Source organism: Macaca thibetana, chromosome 6, assembly GCF_024542745.1.
Source record: "Macaca thibetana thibetana isolate TM-01 chromosome 6, ASM2454274v1, whole genome shotgun sequence".
In the NCBI taxonomy this organism is placed as follows: domain Eukaryota; kingdom Metazoa; phylum Chordata; class Mammalia; order Primates; family Cercopithecidae; genus Macaca; species Macaca thibetana.
The window spans coordinates 161,792,154-161,814,665 of NC_065583.1; the positions used below are offsets into that span (position 1 = coordinate 161,792,154).

Here is a 22,512-nt window from a genome sequence, read left to right on the forward strand (position 1 = left end):
AGCCACTGCGCCCGGCCTCTGTACTTTACTTTGTTTAAAGCAATTTTATACTTTAATTAATTACTTAGGACACTATTTACCCCAGATTCTCAGAAAGTATAAAAACACAAATTTAGTGTCAAGTGAGTCCATAAATCTAAATAGCTCCTTAAAGCCTCAAAAGGAAAATTTTGCTTAAATTGAGGGGGATATTACATCCAACCTAGAAATATAGATTTGTAGATTAATATAATATAGCTACAACTGTCAGCACAGCCTCCTGAGTAGCTAAGAACAAAGGCACACGCCACCACAATCTAGAAATTGTGTCATATATAGCTACAGTTGTCAAGTACAGAAGTTAAAACAAGGCAAAGCAAAAACAGTGAAATTACTGTTTGCTTCTCTAGCTGGGTCTTATATCCAACCATAGGAATGCTTTTGCCAGCTGACAAACAATTCTGAAATACTTTACTAATAAATGGCATCATTTACAAAAGAAAAAACAGCCTAGTATACCCATTTCTCTTGCCTCTATATGAAAGAAATAAGCTAATGCTGAAAAATCTGCTTAAGATGGCATACATCTTTGCTTAGAAGAAAATATCTTTCCCAGATGTTGGTTTTGTTTTTTTTTTAATAGACTCCCCAACATAAGGGGCCTCCTTATGTTGCCCAGGCTGGACTTGAACTCCTGGCTCAAGTGATCCTCCCACCCCAGCCTCCTAAGTAGCTAACACTATAGGCGCCACCACACTTGGCTCCAGATGTCATTTTGACAGTTGATAGAGGTGTGGTGATTTTGTGCTGGTTTATTAAATAATCGTGGAACAGACGGGGAGTATCCTCTACCCACCAGTCCTGGTTTTGCCCTTCCGAGCGTGTGATCTCTCATCCACCTAAAAGACCTCTACCTTAGCCAACAACAAGTTCCTCTAAAAGTCTTCTTTATTCTAGGAAAATACCCCAGCTCCTTCAACTGCTCCCAGAATGCGATGAAGCATCCTGGCCACATTTCCGTCTGCTGAGGATACAGGTACCGAGCTCGAGACAGCCTCTGACCAGCCCAGTTCAAGGTGGGGCTGTCACAGTCTAATTCTTAGAATCATTCCTTTTAAAATGCAGCCAGGTTGGTCTTTTTAAAAAAATAAAAATAAAAATAATAAAAATAAAATGCAGCTAGGGCTTTGTGATCATTGCTGGACATCGCATTTCATGCAGGCTTATAGCGGGCTTGCAATCAATTCGAATCCTAACATCTTTTTCTTTCTTTTCATAAACTGCTATAAGGCCAATCTCCCACAGCTGGCATTTCTGGGTTTTGGATTTTTTAAATTTAAGCACAAGACTTTCAATTTTCTTCCAGTTAATGTCATATTGCCATTTCTTTCCTTTTTTTTTTTTTTTTTAATTTAAAAATATTTTGTTGGTAAAAAAAAAAATGCTAATGATCATCTGGGCCTTCAGTAAGCTGTAATCTTTTTGCTGGTGGAGGGTCTTGCTTCAACGTTGACGGTTGCTGACTGAGCAGGGTGGTGACTGTTGAACGTTGGGTGGCTGTGGCCATTTCTTTTGTTTAATTCAACTTTTATTTTAGATACAGGAGGTACATGTGCAGATTTGTTACATGGGTATATTGCTGTTTCTGACCAACCATTCCTGACCAAAAAATCTTTCAGGATAGTCGTCTATCACCCACACGACTATATGACTTTATCTGTGTCAGGACGTGCAGACAAATGACTTTCCAGTGCAGGTCTGCCATGTGGTACATTTAAAACGCTAAAGAGGGCCAGGCCTGGGACAGGTTGGGTCTCAGCTCCTCAGGAAGTCCCTCTCCATGTGACAGTAATCATCTCTCTTCTAGTGTTGCTGTTCTGCCACCTACTAAGCCAATCTTCACACTTTGCCAAAAGTACTAATTTCTTGAATTATAGCTAGAAATGAAAGAAATGTGTATTCTAAAACCCCAGTAGGTTCTCAAACAGTAACATATACAGCCTACTTAAAACAAACACCAAAATTGAAATCAAACTGTTCCTAAGTGCTTTACACAAACATCTGCTCTCTAATTCAACTAAATTGTTCACATAAATTTTATCATTTTTCTCTTCTACGAAATACGAATTATTTTTGGTCATTTAACTATGTGAAATCATCCCAGCCACACAAAACTGAATAAACGCACATGCTGACATCATACTGCAGAAGATAATAGCAGGTAGCATGGACAGAAAGGGAAAATTTTCTCACAAAAATTGTTTGAAACATTTTGGACTCAAACCTGCAGCAGCAGCGTACCAGCATGAGCTCTGGATCCTGCAGCCAGAGCGGCAGCCCCGCAGCCTGGCTCATGGCCTGGAACAGCGTGGCCCTCAGTGCACAGTAATTATCACCACGGACTCGCCGTATGGAGGTGAACTTCTGAGAAACCTCCTCATAGCCCTGGGAAAAGGTATGAAAGAATTCAAAATGGTTGTTACTGACTTGAGATAGCAGAGAAAGTTTCATTCCTGTGGAAAAAACTTGGCCTGGGAGCCCTGGGAAGCCCAAAGTTGGAGTTTTATGTCCCTTTCTAGGCAAATGTTTTAACACTTACTCCCTGGCAACCAACATTTTGAAGGGTTTAATCTGTGTTTCAGTTAACCCTAAACTCTTTAACAAAAAGGCAAGAAAAAAGAGAGCTAAACTAAGTTTATATTTTCATATTAAAAAAATACAGAAAAACCCCAAGTTTCCAAAACACAAAGCAGGGCGGGGGTGCTTTGTGTATGTGCATGTATATATAAAAGTTTATATGCCAAGAGATGGCTGAATAATTCTGTTAGGCTTCTTTTCTTTTCTTTTTATGAGATGGAGTTTTGCTCTTGTTGCCCAGGCTGGAGTGCAATGGCGCAATCTCGGCTCACTGCAACCTCGGCGTCCCGGGTTCAAGCAATTCGCCTGCCTCAGCCTCCTGAGTAACGGGGATTACAGGCATGAGCCACCACGCCCAGCTAATTTTTTTTGTATTTTTAGTAGAGACGGGATTTCATCATGTTGGCCAGGCTGGTCTTGAACTCCTGACCTCAGGTGATCCACCTGCCTCTGCCTCCCAAAGTGCAGGGATTACAGGTGTGAACCACCACGCCCCGCCTTCTTTTCTTTTTTTAAGTGAAGTGTCACTCTTGCTCAGTCTGGAAGTGAAACAAGGAAATGAAAATGTTCAGTGACATGCTTGGGCACTCAAAAACAGCCATCCAATGGACCATTCTGAAACGTACCCTGAAAAGACACCATAAAATCCTAGTGACTCTGATTCCCCAGCATGCATGATGCCTGGCTTCTCCAGCTAGGCACATGCAGTCCTTGAGACTGACTGAGCTGCCCACCATCACCCTGGCCCTGGGTCCAGCCAGCCCCTTAACTCATCCCACTCTTCCTTGATAGTCACTGAAGACCCACTTCCTACCCTGCACTCACACAAAGAAAGAAGTGTTACCCTCATTGTGGAGTGGGCGCAATGCAGACCACCTCTGTCCTGTGTGTCCAGGTACTAAAACCTCGTTCTTAGCTGTTTTCAAGGTTCAAGTCATAGGATGATATTTTAAGTGAATACAAAAGTACTTTTTTCCCCCAATAACAACATTTTGAGGACTGCATTTTTATTCAGTGGTCCAACCACTATAACACATAAGGTTCCATCAGGCAGAATCACACCTACTAATAATTATGTACTTCTTGCCTATGGTAAACCTTAATTACCCCAGAATACTTACGATGGCAAATTCAATTGCAATTGTACCTTTCCAAATGCATAAATTACTCACGCTATTTCAGAATAAAATTAAATCTGAATTTATAGAAACTTACTTCCAAAAGAATATTAGAAACAAAAATAGACAATTACGCAAATAACGACTAAAATAGAATGGAGGTGAAAGCTGTTTTCAGGCATCTGAGATGCTCTAATTACTGCCATGGGTCGTGATGGGCTGGAGGTTGGAAAATCTGCAAGTGACCAACAGCACGTTCAGCAAAAATATAAATGTTCTTAACCTCTGGCAGGAACTAAGAATTCCAGGTGTTTCATAATTGAGTTCTCTAATAAACACCTAAAACACAAAGCATCTACATTTCAGATTTGCAGAGAGCTATCATCTGCTCTCAGAGCTTTACAAGTGGCAGCTAGATTTTTACTAAGGTCAGCCCATGGGCAGCTGAGGTACCTGCTGAAAGATAAGCAATTATTTTCTATAAAAACGAGCTCTGAGGAGAAGACTAAATATTCAAATACTTAAAAACTTAAAATCCTAACCAAAAAAATTTTAAAGATATTTCTATTAAATATGACGGTCAGTATCTCTAATATATAAGAAGTGCATTCAAATTCATAATGTAAATAATCCCAAGATAAAAATGAGAAAAAATAAATGCAAAGGTTTCAAGAGGTCATGGAAGTCTTAGGTTCAATCTGCTATTTGACTGTTTTTGAGCAATTCACATGGTTCCTCCTACTGATAATACTGGATCTGGTATACATCTGAGGGTAGAGCCCACAGGCCCTGCTACTTGATCACCTGCGTAGTATATGTAGGCCATGGTGTCTGAGCTGAGTAATGAACCAGCCCAAACAACCACAGCAGGACCACATCATATGAACCCCCAATGTCATCCCACAGCCTTGGAGACTATCTTCACATCACCAGTCTATGCAATGAGATTGGGACACCTTAAGTGAAGAGAGCAGTTCCTGACTCCCCTGTGTAGGGAGTCGAGGAAGGTTCTAGGCCCCAGGACCAGAGGGTGTGTAAGCAAACCCAGTGTGCTGTGGAAAGTAGGAGTGTGGAATCGGCCTGAGGCATCCCTGAGGCTTTTATTTTACAACACCAGACCAAAAAGGATATTCCCAAATGGCTCCAAGAGGACAACCAATGGCTGGCCCAACTCTGAACAGCAGAGTCATTTACGTGTTTTTCAAAGAAATTGTGTCACTGAATAACTGATGCTGATTCTATATTAACGCTGTGACTTAAAACAAAATCCTTATCTTTGGAGTCTATTTCCTTATCTCTAAGATAAGAACACCAATGATAAAGTCTATAGCAGTCATTTTAACTAATGTCTAAAAATATCAAATGACATATGAAACAACTTACGATAGACTATTTGAAAGACCTGAAATATGTGCACCTCTGTGTCGTACCTTTTTCATACATGTTGCTTTCTGTGTATTTCCCCTCCATTCTTTTTTGCAGTAGTCCATGATATCCATTTCAGGAGCTACGCTTAATCTCGGTTCTGTTAAAGAATTAAAAAAAAAAAAAAAACAAATAATAAATCAAAGCATAATCAGAATATTGCTTCAGTTGGGGGTTACCCTTCACTCTTCGTTTCAAAAAAATCCAGAATTCAACCACTGCCTACCCACTGGTCCAGACCACCATCACCTCACCCCTAGATAACCACAGGGGTCTCCCAATGGGTGTCCCTTATCACCACACTCTCCAGACCATTCTCCACATGGTAGCTAGCCAGGATGATCCATCTAAACATGAATCAGATGGTACTGATCACTCCTGGGCTCAGAGAGCTCCAGGGACTCCTGCCTCATGGCCTTATTCCTCATACAGTCCCCCTCTCTGCCTCTCTGGTCTCTCCTCCCACCATTCCTCACACTGACTGGACTCCTGCCCCAGCTACAGCCTCCCAATACTCTCCAACACACCTGGCTTGCTTTTCCCCACACCTGCAGGGCTGCTCCCCGGCTCCATGCAGGCCTCTGCTCCAGGGTCAGCTAGCACCTTGTATCATAATATCACATACACTTTTGCTCTCTATTCCTCTTTTACCATTTGGTTTTTCTTCTTAGCACTCGACACCTGAAATATTTTTCTGTACCACTCCCCCACCCCTCCACACACACACCCATACAAAAATACAGTAAAACACGAGCTCTTTGAGGGCAGGGACTTTGTTTTGTTTCTCAGTTGTGTTGTGTCCTCAGGATCTGGAGCTGCACTGACACACAGGTGCTCATGAATACTTTCCTAATCAATTAAAGATGCGACAGTCTGAACTATGAGAAAACACTTCTAACAATGAGTAATCAGTTTTTTTATAACCATTATACAAAGAAATAACATCTACTATAACAAAAATTACTTTTAGTTATCTTAATGTAGTTATGTCCTTCCCTGATCCCAAAAAGCCAAAAGTAGTCGATAATAAACCAGAAACTAACAGAACTCTCCATGTTTGTTAATCCACAGACCTCACCTGACTCTAACAACAACACATCCCCAAAAATTAAAAATACAACTCACCATCAGACAAATGTTACAGCGAAAAACAAAATGGCCTTTATATTTTCCCTAGTTTAATATATATGGTTTGGGGTTTGCTTCTGTGGTAGGTGCATATACACGCACATGCACATGTTAGCGTGTATGTTTCAGGAAGAAAAGGAGGTAAATTCTCAGGCACATCCTGACTTCCTTTTTAAATTATTGAAGACGTAGATGCTAGTGATGATTTTAGAATATAAATACAGAAGTACCTGACAACATATTTACTCCTGAGCAAGTTATACATAAAATAAAAATGTTTTACTCAACTAAATTCAACAAATATTTACTGAGTGTCTAAAATGTACCAAACGTTGAGCTAGGAACTGGGGATACAAAGGTGATGAAGACAGGATTCTATCCTCAAGGGGCTTATGGACTGCTGGAGAAGAAAAGACAACAAGCACTTATAAACCAGGGTGTGATGGGTGCCAGGATGATTAGGAGCACCTAAGAGGCCCTAAATCCTTCTTGCAGTTTAGGTAAATTAAAAAAAAAAAAATGAAGTAAACTCTTAAGAACTGTCGATTTTTAAAAATCTCATTGTGAATCCTTTTACAAAGAAAAGTAACCCTTTACATAAAAGGGAAAATAATACATATACAGATAACACAGACATATTTATCTGTGGCACACCTCAGGATTCACTTAAAAATGAAGCAGACTCCTGAGGTATAATATACAGGGACCACAGAGACCAATGCTGCACAGCCAATCCTTAAAAAACCTTCATTTTTTTAATTCGAGAAATATATTTTTGTGTGTCTACTTAGTGGATGGAAGCATTCTCATGTATCTGTCTTTCCATTCACCTGCCCAAAAGGGAAGAAATGCAAATGTCCAGAGTCAGGACACTTATTGGTTCACATTTTCCTCCAGTTAGGGTTATGAGCCTGAACAGAAAGCATGTCCAGCTCAGAACGGGCCTCCTGGGAAGGAAATCTACCTTCCTGCTCTCCTCCCTGCAGTCCTCATTCTCGTGCACACCAGGACAAGACCTGGCCTCCTGGGCAAGGTGGGGCAAGCCCAGCACCCCATGACTGAGGGGGGAAGGCGCAAGCCTCACACGGGCCAAGAGATCAAGCCATAGGCCACAGCCAAGTGCTGAATCAGAGGCCTACGTAGGCAGTGAGGGTTGGGAAAATGGGTACCAGCACAGCTGGCAGCATCAAATACCTGAATTCCCATTCTGCTGTGGTCCTCTGAGGAGGACTCCAATGGCTACTACATGCCAGGTACCAGGCTAGGAGCTGGAGATGCAGGACAAGGCAGTGCCTGACCTCGAGCAGACTACAGAGTTCAAAAGCAACTTTCTTTAGTTGCAAACTACATAGACTCTGCTGTTTTCAAAAAAGGGCATTTCTAATGGCAAAAAAATAAAAAATACAAAAATAGGGAAGTTGAAAACCAGAGCGGTAAGCCAGGAGTTGAAATAACCAAGAGGCTTGATCTTTAGCCACCACATGGGTGACAAAGACAAGAATCAGACCCTCAGGAGGTGGGAAGTTAAAACTGAAACCCCTCCGGAAAGCAGGGACTCTCAAATAGGACAGGAATCTCAATCTTTGTAATGGGCCAGATAGGAAATAAGTTAAGGCTTTGAGGGCCATAAGGTTTCTGTCACAGCTATTCAACTTTACCATGAACGAAAGCCACCACAGACAATATGTAAACATGTTTCAAAAAAAAAACTTTATTTACAAACCCAGGTGGCAAGTCAAATTTGGCCTGGAAACCATAGTTTGCTGACTCTCAGGCGAGGTGGAAAAAAATCTTTTCACTAACAGAGAGGATAAGAAAACTTTCTGCCTCAGTCTGGGCTCTGCTTCAGGGGAGAGGGTAGAAAATGTTATTTCAGGAAGGACAATGAACCCAGAAGGTCTGAGATGATGTGAGAAGTGTAACGGGATCCATTTCATTCTCAGAGTAAAGCTAGGAGTTACAAGACCCACTGAAAAGCTTCATAGCCTGTGTGGGGTACAATGCCAGACAGAAGAGAATCACAACAGAGAGCCTATAGGGTGGAGGACTGTCAGCGGTAACAAACACCAGCTGAATATGCACTTTCTTCTTAGGAATCTGACTAATGAGGACACTGCACTCCACAGGAAATTTTGAACAACCACAGCAGTAGAGACAGAGTATTCTCTGAAGTTTCATGGAAGACTGGAACGGTGCAGCCGCGGAACGCACTACTACAAAGAATATCTCCTGTGGCTACCACAGTGAAGAATTCACCAATTCCTTGAGAAGGGCTCAAAAAGTATTATAAAAACCACACTGTGTATCATTTGTTCCTAATCACACATGACAATGCTTTTGTTCACCATAAACAGAAGGCAGTTCTCAAAACCAGAAGAGCACAGACAAGGGTCTTCTAAGGTTCATGGAAAATGACTTTTACGAAAAAGCTATGGATGGATTTCAATTTTTTTTTTTTTTTTGCACCATGATAAACTCATACTAACTTGTTATAACATGTATGAACAGGATCTCATCTAAGGCACTAAGAAGGATAAGACATCAGTTTGAAAAGACCGCTAATAGAGCAACGTGAGTTCTGCTAAAATTTGATGTTGAATTTATGGTGAAGCATAGGTGAAAGAATGGTGAAATCACTTATGATTTATAAACAGTTTATAGGGACAGTGGCCCAGTGAAATCAGCAGCTTACAAATGGATAACTCGTTTTCAGAAGGAACATTACGATGTTGAGGATGAAACCTGCAGCGTCAGACCATCCACATCAACTCAGGAGGAAAATACGAATCTTGTTTGTGCCCTAACTGAAGGGGACCAACAATGAACAGCAGAAACAATAGCCAACATCACAGACAACTCACCTGGTTCGGCTACACAATTCTGACCAAAAAAATTACAGCTGAGCAAACTTTCTACTCCGTGGGTGTATCCAGATCAGCTGCTGACAGAAGCAAAGCTTTCAAGGGAAATTTTAAACAATTGGGATCAAGAGCCTGAAGCATTTCTTCGAAGAATTCTAATGGGAGATGAAACATGGCTTCACCAGTACGATCCTGAAGACAAAGCACATTCCAAGCCATGGCCACCAAGAGATGGAAGGGGTACAGTCAAAACAAAAGCAGACTGGTCAAGAGCAAAGGTCTGGGCAACAGTTTTTTGGGCTGTTGAAAGCATTTTGCTTGTTGACTTTCAGAAGGGCCAAACAACAATTAATATCTGAGAGTGTTTTGAGAAAGCAAAAGCTTTAGCAGAAAAATGCCAGAGAAAGCTTCACTGAGAGTCCTTCTGCATCCCAACAATGCTCCTGCTCCTTCCTCTCAAACAACAGCAAGAATTTTGATGAGAAATCATTAGGCATCCACCTTACAGTACTGATCTGGCTCCTTCTGACTTCCTTTTGTTTCCTAATCTTAAGAAGCCCTTAAAGGACACACATTTTTCTTCAGCTTATAATGCAAAACAGACTGCTGCATTTACACTGTTAAATTCCCAGGCCTGTCAGTTCTTTAGGGATGAACAAATGGCTGGTATCATCATTTAAAAGTGGCTTGACGCTGGGCGCGATGGCTCACGCCAGTAATCCCAGCACTTTGGGAGGCCGAGGTGGGCGGATCACAAGGTCAGGAGATCGAGACCACGGTGAAACCCCGTCTCTACTAAAAATACAAAAAATTAGCCAGGTGCGGTGGCTGGCGCCTGTAGTCCCAGCTACTCGGGAGGCTGAGGCAGGAGAATGGTGTGAACCCGGGAGGCGGAGCTTGCAGTGAGCCGAGATCGCGCCACTACACTCCAGCCTGGGCGACACAGCGAGACTCCGTCTCAAAAAAAAAAAAAAAAAAAAAAAAAAAAAAAAAAAAAAAGTGGCTTGAAACTGATGGAGCTTATGTTGAGAAATAAGGTTTATATTTTTTTTTTTTTTTTTTTTTTTTTTGAGACAGGGTCTCGCTGTTACCCAGGATGGAGTGCAGTAATGAGATCACGGCTCACTACAGCCTCAAACTCCCAGGCTCAAGCGATCCTCCCACCTCCGCCTCCTGAGTAGCTGGCACCACAAATGTGCACCACCACGCCTGACTAATTTTTGTATTTTTTGTAGACACAAGGTCTCCTTGTTTGCCCAGGCTGGTCTCGAACTCCTGGACTCAAGCAATCCGCCCACCTCAGCCTCCCCAAGTGCTGGGATTACAGACATGATCCACCACACCCAGCCTTCTATCTTTTAATTCCATTTTTCCACAACCTTTTTGAAGTGCCCTTATACATTACACAGGTAATGAGAGAGAACATGCCACTTGTGATTATTCATGAGGTATCCCAAAATCAGAGTATCCCTATGCAGCTCCTGCATGAGACCAGTCATGGAACTAAGGACGTGCACCACATGCAACCTTGCCAGCCAAGTCTCCACAGACCAGTGGAGGGGTCCAGGAGTAACACCTCACTCCAGCAGCAATGGGTCCTGGTCGGGGTAAGATCAGGCAAGACAAGAAATACACAGACATGAAATCACAAAACAATGAGGCTGTGCTACTGATCCCATCACTGTCTTTCTTATTAATCACATTTATATAGCCATCTGCAGGCAAAGATGTACAGAGCCAGTTTCTCAGTTAAGTCTTTCCATTTGAAATGAAAAATGCACTTCAAATCTGAACTCTCCCTCTAAGAATATAAGGAAATCTAGAACTGAGAGAGGACGGTGTCAAGAGATTAAACAAAACAATCCTCATAGGTGTGAAAAATGATATGAATGTAAAGAATGCAGAGAGAATGCTTGCATGAACATTTAAAAACCTCAGGAAACAGTCTCTAAACATACTTCGGCAAAACAATCAATGTAGATAAGACCATATACATAAGAATATTTTATTGATATTTTATGAAAATGGATATACTGATTTAACTGCATTTTCTGCTATAAACAATAAGAACTCTATAAATAAAACAATTCCAAACATACCTGATGCCCCTCTTTCATGTATAAGCAATTCTTTCTCCTTTTCTATTTCATCTGCAGCACGGTACATGTCCTCCTCACTGAAATCACACCAAAGCAGACATTTTCAAACACTTGTTGCACTGACATTTTCCATCCTATTATACAGCTGCTTATAAAATGCACAACACACTAAGGGTTTAACTTTTTTCACTTTACATGATGATAACCTGATAAAATATGGGTCTCATATCTTAAGAATAAAGATGCTTATGTTTCTATCTCACCACTTTCTTCTACTTCAGAATTTCTTACTTTCAATAAGACAAGTTACATTACTTCATTTGCTAGGTGGCTCTGAGGCCATTTTAATTGCAATGCCTATTAATGCCTCAACTATATACCTAGATGTCACAGCATGCATCTTATTAGTGAAGCTCCTGAACGGATTCTGTCAAGTTCCAAGAATGGAGATAGTGCTGATAAAAGTATTTATATAGGAATGCAGGCCCATTGCCGACCTTTGTAACATGTCACAAGCAAACTTGACAATAGCTACCTTAAAAACAAGAAGAGACTATGTTACTATTACAAATCGCCAAAGCTAAAATCCTCCTGCTTCCTGACACCACATTCAACCAGCCACACATGCAGCTGTTACATATATTCCCACTGTCCACTACTACCGACTTCTTACTCAGAGCTTCCTAGTCTCCAGTACTTTAGTTTAAAGAGCCCACTAAGTACTACAAAGGGAAAAAATCCACTAGATGCTAGACAAAGATGAAGAATGGGACTTCTGGTTTGAAGATGCCCCCTTTTTCCTTCAAGATTCACCCCAAAATGACAATAAAGGGAAACAGAAACCCCAATTCTATCTTTCATGAAACCAGAAGACAGGTGAAAGTCCAAAGAGCTGGAAAGCAGATGGAGTGGTAAATGACACAGGACAGGGAAACCAAGGCTGGTGGATGGGCATCCATGGCACGCAAGCCAGAAAACCTGGCAGAACCCCAGAAAGGCTCAGGAACTGGAGGCATCAAGTCCTTCAGGGGCATGAGTAACACACTGAGCGGAAAACAAGGAGACTAGCTGACCTTCACATAAGCAATGATCAGACCCCTGATTCCCCCAAACTCCTGCCTCATGAGAGCATACCCCATCCTCACACAAGACTGCAGACCCAATGGAACACAGGAAGGAGGAGGTGCAAGGCTTAAAAAAAAAATTTCAGTGAATGACTGAGATACCCCTACCTCCAATTCCCTCATCACCCCTGCTCCTGGTACATGGCCTAGTACAGCTGGGGGCAAGAAGAAGGAGTCAGAGGGCAAGAGACAGATGAAGAAGGCGTACTGGGAGGGGTAGACTGAGGAAGTCTCACATGTCCCACTAAAACCTTTCAGTGGTTCCCAAACACTCAGGGAACTAATGTCAAAATTAGGACCTTACCCACCACTTTAGCCTATATCCCATTATTTCCCTATGCAGTATTCACACTTCAGTCCAAACGCCTGACCAACACTATCGTGTGCCCGTACATCTGTGATTTGCTCAGATGTTCCCTCTTCCTGAATGGCTCACAACTCCTGACCTGCCCCCTGCCTAATATATCACAATACACGCCATGTGGGTAAGCCCTCTGCAGAGTGCAATGGTTGGAGTGGGGACCCAGGAATTAGACTGCCAGGGTTTATTTACCTAGCCCTCATTCCGGTCCTTATTAGCTGTATGTATAACTATGACTAGAGTAACTACACCTCTCAGCATCTAGATTTAACTACCTGTCAAAAGGGCAGTAAGAGTATTCACCTCAAAGGGCTATTTTAACAAACAGATACATGGAAAATAATTAGCACTCAAAATTAAGTAAGCTATTCTTATTCTCATTTTATATCCACTGGTGCAAAGTATTAATGAACACTCTGACCAATTATCAATTTTTATTTCTTTTTTTCTCTATAAATGTGTAACTGTGTGTATTTTAATGTTGTGGGGGTGAGGGAACAAGTATCAGGAAAAGGTACTTTCCATGTGCTCTTGCTTCCAGTGAGATTTCAAGTAAAAAGTGTGATGTCACCCTTAGAGCCCATGCCAGAGTTAAAAACAAACAGAAACCTGATTCATGGGGACCATACATCAAAGGTCTAAAATAAAAAGTGACCAAATGTGTTCGTTCTTCTCTCAACCATTTAACAACATCTTTCAGCCTCTTTCCTGGCTTTATAAAATAAGAGACAAATTTAATCCTGTAAAACAGTCATTTAAGCAGAGCACTTTCACAGTGTCATTATTGGAGGCATGTATCTCTGGGCAAACCACTTCCCCAAGGCCTCAGTTTTCTTATCTCCAAAATGAGAAGACTGGAAGAGGCCATATAAATGGTTCCTCTTCCAGTTCTTTAGTCTAAGTTTGTGAATAAATTTGTCATGAAAATTGTACTTTGAGCAAAATCTGTGGCTATACTGTGTGCACATTTGGCTCCACTTTGTTCTCTTTTTAATCTACAAAATAACCAAAATCCAACATCAATGCCCAGAGGAGGTTCTCTAAACAAGCAACTCTCCGTCCCACAAGTACAAATTCCTACAAAGGCCAACAGGAAAGGAAAGGAAAGAAACAAACAGCAGAACAAACAGGAGAACTAAATGCAAAGGGAAGCTGAACAGGAAATTACTGGAAATAAAGAGAAGAGGCTCAAGATATATGAAAAAAGCAAAGCAGAAATGGAAGAATAAGAGAATCAGAGTATAACCAAATTGCTTTAACCACAACTGGATTTCACTCAGATTCTGTGCACAAATATCTGCTAACTTCATGGCCACCACGAACGTACAGAAAATGTAATATGTCCACTATTAAAATAAAAATAATCCTGCTTAAAGCCAGGAGTTCAATACCAGCCTGGGCATAAAGCAAGACCCCGCCTCTACAAAAAAAAAAAAATTTAATTGGACATGCTGGCACTCACCTGCACCCCTCTACAGAGGAGGCTGAGGAGAAAGGGTCACTTAAGCCTAGGAGTTGGAGGCTGCAGTGAGCTATGATCACACCATTGCACTCCAGCCCAGGCAACAGAGTGAGATCCTGTCACTAAAAAAAATTAATTAATTAGTTAATTAATTAAATTTTAAAAAATAATCCCGAAGAATAAATTTTAAGTTTGAGCAATGAAGCTCAATCAATATATTCAGGAAGGAGGACATTTCACAGGCAGAATGAAATAGTTACCCGTCTAATATAAAGATAAGCAAACAGAAAGAGAGGAAGAAACAGAGCAAAAAATTATAATTTTATTTTAAAAATACTTCACTCAATAAACTTTTGCTTTAATTTTTTATGTATTAAAATAATAAAGCTGAAAACAATGACAAAATGAAATTATATTAAAGGCCGGGAATCTGAAACAAGTAGAGGTTAAGTTTAAGTTTTTGTTATGGGATGGGAAGATAATAAAACAATGAGAGGAAAAGGGATTTGGCAACCTTTTGTGTGTCAAGTTGGTGTGGCAGTGGGGAGGTACCCACTCTGACACAAAAGAAACCACTGAAGCTCAGAGACTCAGGTGATCACCACAGAAAACAGTTTTGTGATAAAGGAAAGTTAAGCCAAAGTCTAAATGACTTGATTTTCTGATAGTCACCCTCAATTCCACAGTTAAAATTTGTTAAAGGATACAAACAAAGGATAAAATTACAGCTGGATAGAAGGAGTAAGTTCTAGTGTTCTATACCATTGTAGGATAACTACAGTTAATAATCTATTACATAGATTCAAACAGCTAGGAGAAGGATATTAAGTGTTCCTAAGACAAAGAAATGATACATGTTTGAGATGATGGACACGCTAATTACCCTGATCACTATAGTTATGTGTATCAAAACATCACTAAATGTCCCATAAATACGTACAACTTAAAAATAATTAAGCCGAGGCCGGGCGCGGTGGCTCAAGCCTGTAATCCCAGCACTTTGGGAGGCCGAGACGGGTGGATCACAAGGTCAGGAGATCGAGACCATCCTGGCTAACACGGTGAAACCCCGTCTCTACTAAAAAAATACATAAAACTAGCCGGGCGAGGTGGCGGGCGCCTGTAGTCCCAGCTACTCGGGAGGCTGAGGCAGGAGAATGGCGTGAACCCGGGAGGCGGAGCTTGCAGTGAGCTGAGATCTGGCCACTGCACTCCAGCCTGGGCGACAGAGCGAGACTCTGTCTCAAAAAAAAATAATAATAATAATAATAATTAAGCCGATTTAAAAAATTTATATATATATATGTTTTTTGAGACAGGGTCTCATTCTGTTGCCCAGACTAGACTACAGCCGTGCAACCACAGCTCCCTGCAGCCTCAACCTCCTGGACTCAAGCAGTCCTCCCACCTCAGGCTCAAGTAGCTGAGACCACAGGCATGCACCAGCGCATCTGGCTAATTTTTAAAATTTTTTATACAGTCAGGGTCTCACTATGTTGTCCAGGATGGTCTCAAAGTCCTGGGCTCAAGAGATCCTTCCACCTTGATCTCCCAAATAGCTGGGATGACAGGTGTGAGCCACCATGCTCACCCTAAATTTTAAAACCAAATGCTAACAATTCCTAGTTAGAAAATTCTTAGTTTTGCACCATGGCATTATTTTAAAGTGTATATTTTCAAGTTCCTATTAAACAATATTTACCTATTTTCGTTTTTTGAGACGGAGTTTCGCTCTTATTGGATAGGCTGGAGTGCAATGGTGCAGTCTCGGCTCACTGCAACCTCCGCCTCCTGGGTTCAAGCGATTCTCCTGCCTCAGCCTCCTGAGTAACTGGGATTATAGGCATGTGCCACCACAGCCAGCTAATTTTTGTATTTTTAGTAGAGATGGGGTTTCACCACATTGGTCAGGCTGGTCTCGAACTCCTGACCTCAGGTGATCCGCCTGCCTCGGCCTCCCAAAGTGCTGGGATTACAGGCGTGAGCCACCACACCCAGCCTATTTACCTATTTTCTCTTAACCTAGAGATAAAATATTTTATTTTTGATATTAAGACAACACATCCAACTGAGTAAGCTATATAACATTACATACTAAATTACAACTGGTACCACTTGCTCTGTTCAAAAAGACCTGCATACCAACCAATTTTTGAAAACTTACTTTAAACATGCTCACTATACAGACACAAAATTATACTATTCCCAAGAGTAAAAGCCGTGAGTTAAAAGCAGAGCTTAGTGAAGCAGAAGGCATTTCTGTGAAGCCAATTTTTCAACTTTTGATTCAAGTAAATACGTAATAGGAAAAAAATCAATTCTAATGCATATGCAAAGCTAACAAGACAGAATATTTTAATCACTCACCATTATGAAACTTTTAAAAATTGTTCCCCTTAGTTTTCTAAAAGAACTAAGTATGGCCTTTTTTAATTCAACTCTCTGGACTTGAACCCTGCAGTTCATACTTAACTCAGCCTGTCCTATGAGACTAATGGCAACACTAAGGCAATGTTGGTGAGACAGTGTCAACCAATATGACACTAACACACCTTCCCACACAGGCACAGGAAAAGCAAAGACCACCAACCCAGCCGTTCTCCACCACTTTGTGGTTCAGACATGGGTGAACAACACATCAACTACAGGAAAGTACCGGCACCCCGGCCAAAATTCCACCCCTCTTCTGCAAGTGGACTTTCCACGACTGGCTCATGCTACTCCATGTGACTTACAGAGGTATCTGGGGTCAATGCATACACTCTCAATAACGTTTGATTCTTAGAGACATCCTAGTTCTAGACCCCAAAGCAGGCTCTTCATCAGGTTGGGAGAAAGTGGACTTCATCCCTACTCCAAACTGTAGCAGCATCTGGGGGTGGGGTGGGGCAGAAAATACATCCACAAGAACAACCGTGTACCACTTTTTTTGTTCACAGCCCCTTTGAGAATTCAGATTTCATCAGAACCTAAGCCCAGAAACATACATAAAATTGCTTTCAATTTCAGAGGGGTTCACCGACAGAATGCCTCCACAGATTCAAACCCTGTCTCACCCTCAGACAGGCAGAGAAGGGCCAAGGAGTAGTCTCTTCTCAATTCCCTAAGCATTTCTGGCCTAGTCACCAACCATGTCCCAGGACCAGATACAGCAGGAGTCAGATGTTGGGGGTGGAGTGAGCAGGGGATAGAGCATAGGAGAGCAGCAGAGAGAGCTTGAAGAAGGCCAAGTAATCTGGTCTGACAAAAGATTTCTTCAAATGTGACCCTAAGTTATGTTTCAAGCCATCCTTAGGGCTTGTCTAGGAGATGTGAGCCAACCTCAGCTCTTAAATGGGCTGATGGGTGGATGGAAAAAAGGAGGGAAGGGAGGGAGGGAAAGAAAACCTGCAATGAGATGTATACAAAGTAGCTCATCACTGGGCACTGTGGCTCACGCCTGTAATCCCAGGATTTCAGGAAGTTGTGGCAAGAGGATTGCTTGAGCCCAAGAGTTAGAGACCAGCCTGGGCAACATAGTGAGACTCTGTCTCTACAAAAAGTAAAAAAAAAAATTAGCTGGGTATGATGGCGTGCACCTGTTGCCCCAGCTACTTAGGAGGCTGAGGTGGGAGGATCGCTTGAGCCTGGAAGGTTGAGGCTACAGTGAGCCATGGCTGTCACTGCACTCTAGAATGGGCAACAGAGAGAGATCCTGTCTCAACAAACAAGAAAATAAAGCAGCTTATCCATGTGGTTTATATGTTTCTTTTCTCCTTCTCTCACTTGTGAAATGTGATGAGCTTAGTGGAAAGGAATCAGAGTAATCTACTGTGCTGCCTAGGAAATAAGCCATCTCTTTCTCTACCCATCACCACAGCCTTCAGAGACATATCCCGAATGTCTAATTCAGCTGCAGAAGCTGGGCTATGCTCTGTACTTGTAATTACTATCCACTGAATGTATTACAAATGACTCTGTAGGATATCTCAAAACTTCTACAGTCTTACAGTGTTCATACTTCTAAGTGTAAACATTTTAAATGATTCCTCCTCATAGCAAACCCAACTATCTGGGTGGAAAGAAAGGCCTTGGTTCCAATGACAAAAAACGTAGACTAAAAATGGACATTACACTATTTAAATTGATACTCAACTATTAAGCTATATATATCATCATGCAGGAATTGACATGAATACCTTATATTGCAAACTTTGTTTATATGACACCCATGGCACAGTTTCTCTAGCCCATGAGAAAATACCATAGAGAAACAGTCCACTACTCAGATACTGCCGAGTCAGAAAGATGGAAAAAGGCTAGAAAGTCCAAAACTTGAGACATGATGTTTAAAAGGTGACATCTTAAACTCACCTCTCTTGTTCTGCCCCATCTTGAGATGTGAAAGAGAATGAGATAATCAAACACAACAAAAATAAAGAGAAAACAAAATTAAGCTGCTAAAAAAAAAAAAAAAAAAAAAAAAAAACCCACACACACAAACCAGAACATCTACTGGGAAGCAAACATGGGAAGCAAACCAAGGGAAAAAAAAAAGGTGAAGTTGGCTGTCACTATAAATCATGTTTCTCTGCCTGGTTTTGCTGAGGAAGCCCAGAAGAGGTAGGGGGAGGTTCCCATGGATGCATCAGGGTCTCTCCAGTCAAGCTACACTTAAAAAATCTGTGAATGTGTAAAATGACAAACCTAGCCTAGCTTTTTTTTACATTCCTTTCAGCTCTAAGTCTATATAGTTATACTAGCAGCAGACAGAAGAGGCACCTGTGCCACAAAAACTTTTCAAGAAAGCGCACTTCTTCCTACCATTGTCTATTTTCATAGGTGTTCTGACTGAGAATCACATCCACCAGAAAACTTGCCAAATAACTATGTATACTTTTGAGAACATGGTCTGGCTTCAAAGTTTCTGCATTGCTCAGGAAGCACGACACCGCTGGGGCTGAGGTGCAGCACGTGAGACAGCGCATTAAATTAAGCGCATGGTTCTCACCACCAGGGTAGAAGGCAGGCAAAGCTGCAATTAGGAACCAGCATGGGCCCGTGGAGCAGGGGTTAGGGGCAAGAGACCCCCTATTTAACCCTCTGCAGAGTCTGAGGTTAAGTCTCTGATATGATTTAGATATTTCTCCCCTCCAATCTCATGCTAAAATGTAATCCCCAGGGTTCGAGATGAGCCTTGTGGGAGGTGATTGGATCATGGGGGTAGATCCCTCATGAATGGCTTAGCACCATGCCCTTGGTGATGAGTGTGTTCTTACTGAGTTCATGCAAGATCTGGTTGCTAAAAAGTCTGCGGCACCTCACCCCCACCTCACTCTCTCTCACCATGTGATCACCTAGTCCCGCTTGGCTTTCTGCCATGAGTAACAGCTCCCTGAGGCCTCACGAGAAGCCAAGTAGATACAGGCACTAAGCTTTCTGTACAGCCTGCAGAACCATGAGCCAATTAAATCTCTTTTCTTTACAAATTACCCAGCCTCGGGTATTTCTTTATGGCAATGCGAAAGCAGTCTAATACAAAAAATTGGTACTGAGGGCTCGAGTATTGCTATAAAGATACCTGAAAATGTGGAAGCAGCTTTGGAACTGGGTAATGGGCAGAAGTTGGAAAAGTCTGGAGGGCTCAGAAGAAGACAGAAAAACGAGGGAAAGTTTGGAACTTCTTAGAAATGGGCTAAATGGTTGTGACCAATATGCTGATAGAAATATGGACAGTGGGCTGGGCGCGATGGCTCATGCCTGTAATCCTAGCACTTTGGGAGGCTGAGGCGGGCAGATCACTTGCGGTCAGGAGTTTGAAACCAGCTTGGTCAACATGGTGAGACCCCATCTCCACTAAAATCAAAAACAAAAATTAGCCAGGCATGGTGGTGGACGCCTGTAATCCCAGCTACTCCAAAGGCTGTGGCAGGAAAATCGTTTGAACCTGGGAGGCAGAGGTTGCAGTTAGCCAAGACTGCGCCACTGCACTCCAGCCTGGGTGACAGAGCAGGACTCCATCTCAATAAAAAATAATAATATTAAAATACAATAAAATAAATATGGACAGTAAAGGCCACGCTGATGAGGCTCAGATGGAAATGAAGAAGTTCTTGGGAACTGGAGTAAGGATCACCCCTGCTACGTCCTAGCAAAGAATTTGGCTGCACTGTGTCCATGTCCCAGGAATTTGTGGAATTAAATAACTTGTCTGATTTCACAAGCTCATAGGTGGAAAGAGGTGAGTCATGGATGAGACTTAGGGCTTTGGACTTGATGCTAGAATGAGTTAAGACTTTGGGGAATGGCTGGAAAGAGATTATTATATTCACCAATGTGAGAAAGACATGAGATCTGGGGGGCCAGGAGCGGAATGATATAGTCTGGATATCTGTCCCCTCCAAATTTCATGTTAAAATATAAACCCCAGTACTGGAGGTGGGGACTGGTGGGAGGTATTTGGATCCCTCATGAATGGTTTAGTGCCATGCCCTTGGTGACAGACGACTGCTGACTCCAAGTTCACACCAGATCTGATTATTTCAAAGTTTGTGGCACCCCTAGTCTCTCTTTTCCTCCCTCTCTCACCACGTGATTGCCTAGTCCCACTTGGCTTTCCGAGGTAAGTTAAATAAAGCCCTCTGAGGCCTCACCAGAAGCCAAACAGATACAGGCACCAAGCTTCATGTAAAGCCTGCAGAACCATGAGCCAATTAAACCTCTTTTCTTTTTATAAATTACCCAGCCTCAGGAACTTCCTTATAGCAACACAAAAATGGCCTAATACAGACTCTAACCCAGAGAGCAAACTGGCCACCACAGGACACATCAGCTCACACATGGGCCTGTACAGTGGTTTCAATTTAAAAAAAAAAATAGGTGCCACTATTTAAAAAGCAGCGTATTTCATGCAAGGCCCAAATAGCTGGATTCTTTAAATACAGAAGATGCAGCAACTACAGGCCTGAGCTTAGGGGACCCTGCCTCTCAACAGAGACAAGCTCTCCAGGTCCTAGCCAACTTCACTACTTCACTTACTGCCTAGCTCTGGAGGCAGGAGCTTGAGACCACTGACTCTCAATCTTATTTTCCCGTGGCCATTAACCCAATAAGTGCGAGTAACACCATCCCAAGGCTGTTCTCGACAAATAAGAATGTCTAAGTACTACACAAATACATTATTACAACACAGTATCTACCTAACAGGGCCCCAAAGGACCCCTTTTCAGGAATTTTTTTCGAAAGTTCTAGCAGTGCTTTTTGCATTTCAACACATCTTAAATTTAACTTTCCAGCCAATTAGAATATCTGTCAAACTGGCTGAGTGGTTTCATAATTTCTTAAATTCCAACGGCATTTATAGGTGCCTAGAACTTGAAAGTGTAGAAAAGTTTCACTCGAGTTTCTATTCTGATTCCACGCGTACCCCCAGACCCTTGCAGAAATCAGGAACTCTTCCCAAATCGTCTTCTTCATAATACAGTAAGGAACTGATGTAACCAGCACTGACTTTCCTTTTTAAAAGGATATGCGGGAAGGGATACTACTCAGGCCGTCAAAGGGTCAAAAAGAATGGATCAGACTCGGTCCAAAGTCTGTCCAACAGGTGGGACGTCGCCTCCAAGACCATGTCGCGCGGCTCCGTTCTCCCGCGGCTGCGGCAAGGGCGACCTCACTTCCTCCCTGTGCCAGGCTGAAGGAAAGATCTAGCGGGAGCTAGTAATAAAACACACCACTTCTCGGGTTTGCTTCCCAAGTTTCTGGAACTTTCTTTAACTTCAGATGTGCAGATGTCAAAAATGAGACGGGAGGGGAGACACTGTGTGACTAGAATTGTGAGGGGCCCTGGGGAAGAAATCTGCACTCGGACACTGGGCAAAACTGTCTGCCAATTCCTCCTTGTCGCCAACGGCCTCACTCAGAATTGAGAATGCCCAGGGACCCTCTGCTGACGACTCCCCACCCCAGCCCGGCTTCCGGAGAGGACCGAGCCCGCCGCCCACGGCCCGCGCCCCGCGCACTCACTGCTCGGCCGGGCACTGCATCTCCGGCAGCGGCTGCCCGCTGGCCGCCGCCTTCCCGCCCTCCTGCGCCGCGGCCCCAGCCTCCCGCGCCGCCGTCTCGGCGCAGCTCGCGCCTGGCCACGCTCCGGGTTGAGGCATAGTCCCCCGACTCATGCGGCCGCTCGGGGCCGAAGGGGTTCAGCCGGCTCCGAACGACCCGGAGCCCCTCCCGTTGGGGTGCCAGGCAGTGGTCGCAGCCGCTCAGCTGCGCGGGCGGTTTTCGAGGGTCCGCGGGGTGCTTCCGCGCGCGTCAGCGCGGCCCGCCTCACGGCCTCT

General features: G+C 42.7%; 1 protein-coding gene across 1 annotated transcript in view; it reads right to left on the reverse strand.

The window, feature by feature from the left end:
- OTULIN (OTU deubiquitinase with linear linkage specificity) overlaps nt 1-22,511 on the reverse strand; it is a 42,804-nt gene extending 20,293 nt beyond the window's left edge. Inside the window, exons 1-4 of the mRNA XM_050794705.1 lie at nt 22,199-22,511; nt 11,248-11,324; nt 5,165-5,259; nt 2,281-2,424 (exon numbers count right to left, since the gene is read on the reverse strand). Coding sequence (XP_050650662.1) covers nt 2,281-2,424; nt 5,165-5,259; nt 11,248-11,324; nt 22,199-22,350 — 468 coding nt within the window. The 5' untranslated portion in view covers nt 22,351-22,511. The remainder of the gene's footprint in view (nt 1-2,280; nt 2,425-5,164; nt 5,260-11,247; nt 11,325-22,198) is intronic.
- Between the last annotated feature and the right edge of the window lies 1 nt (nt 22,512).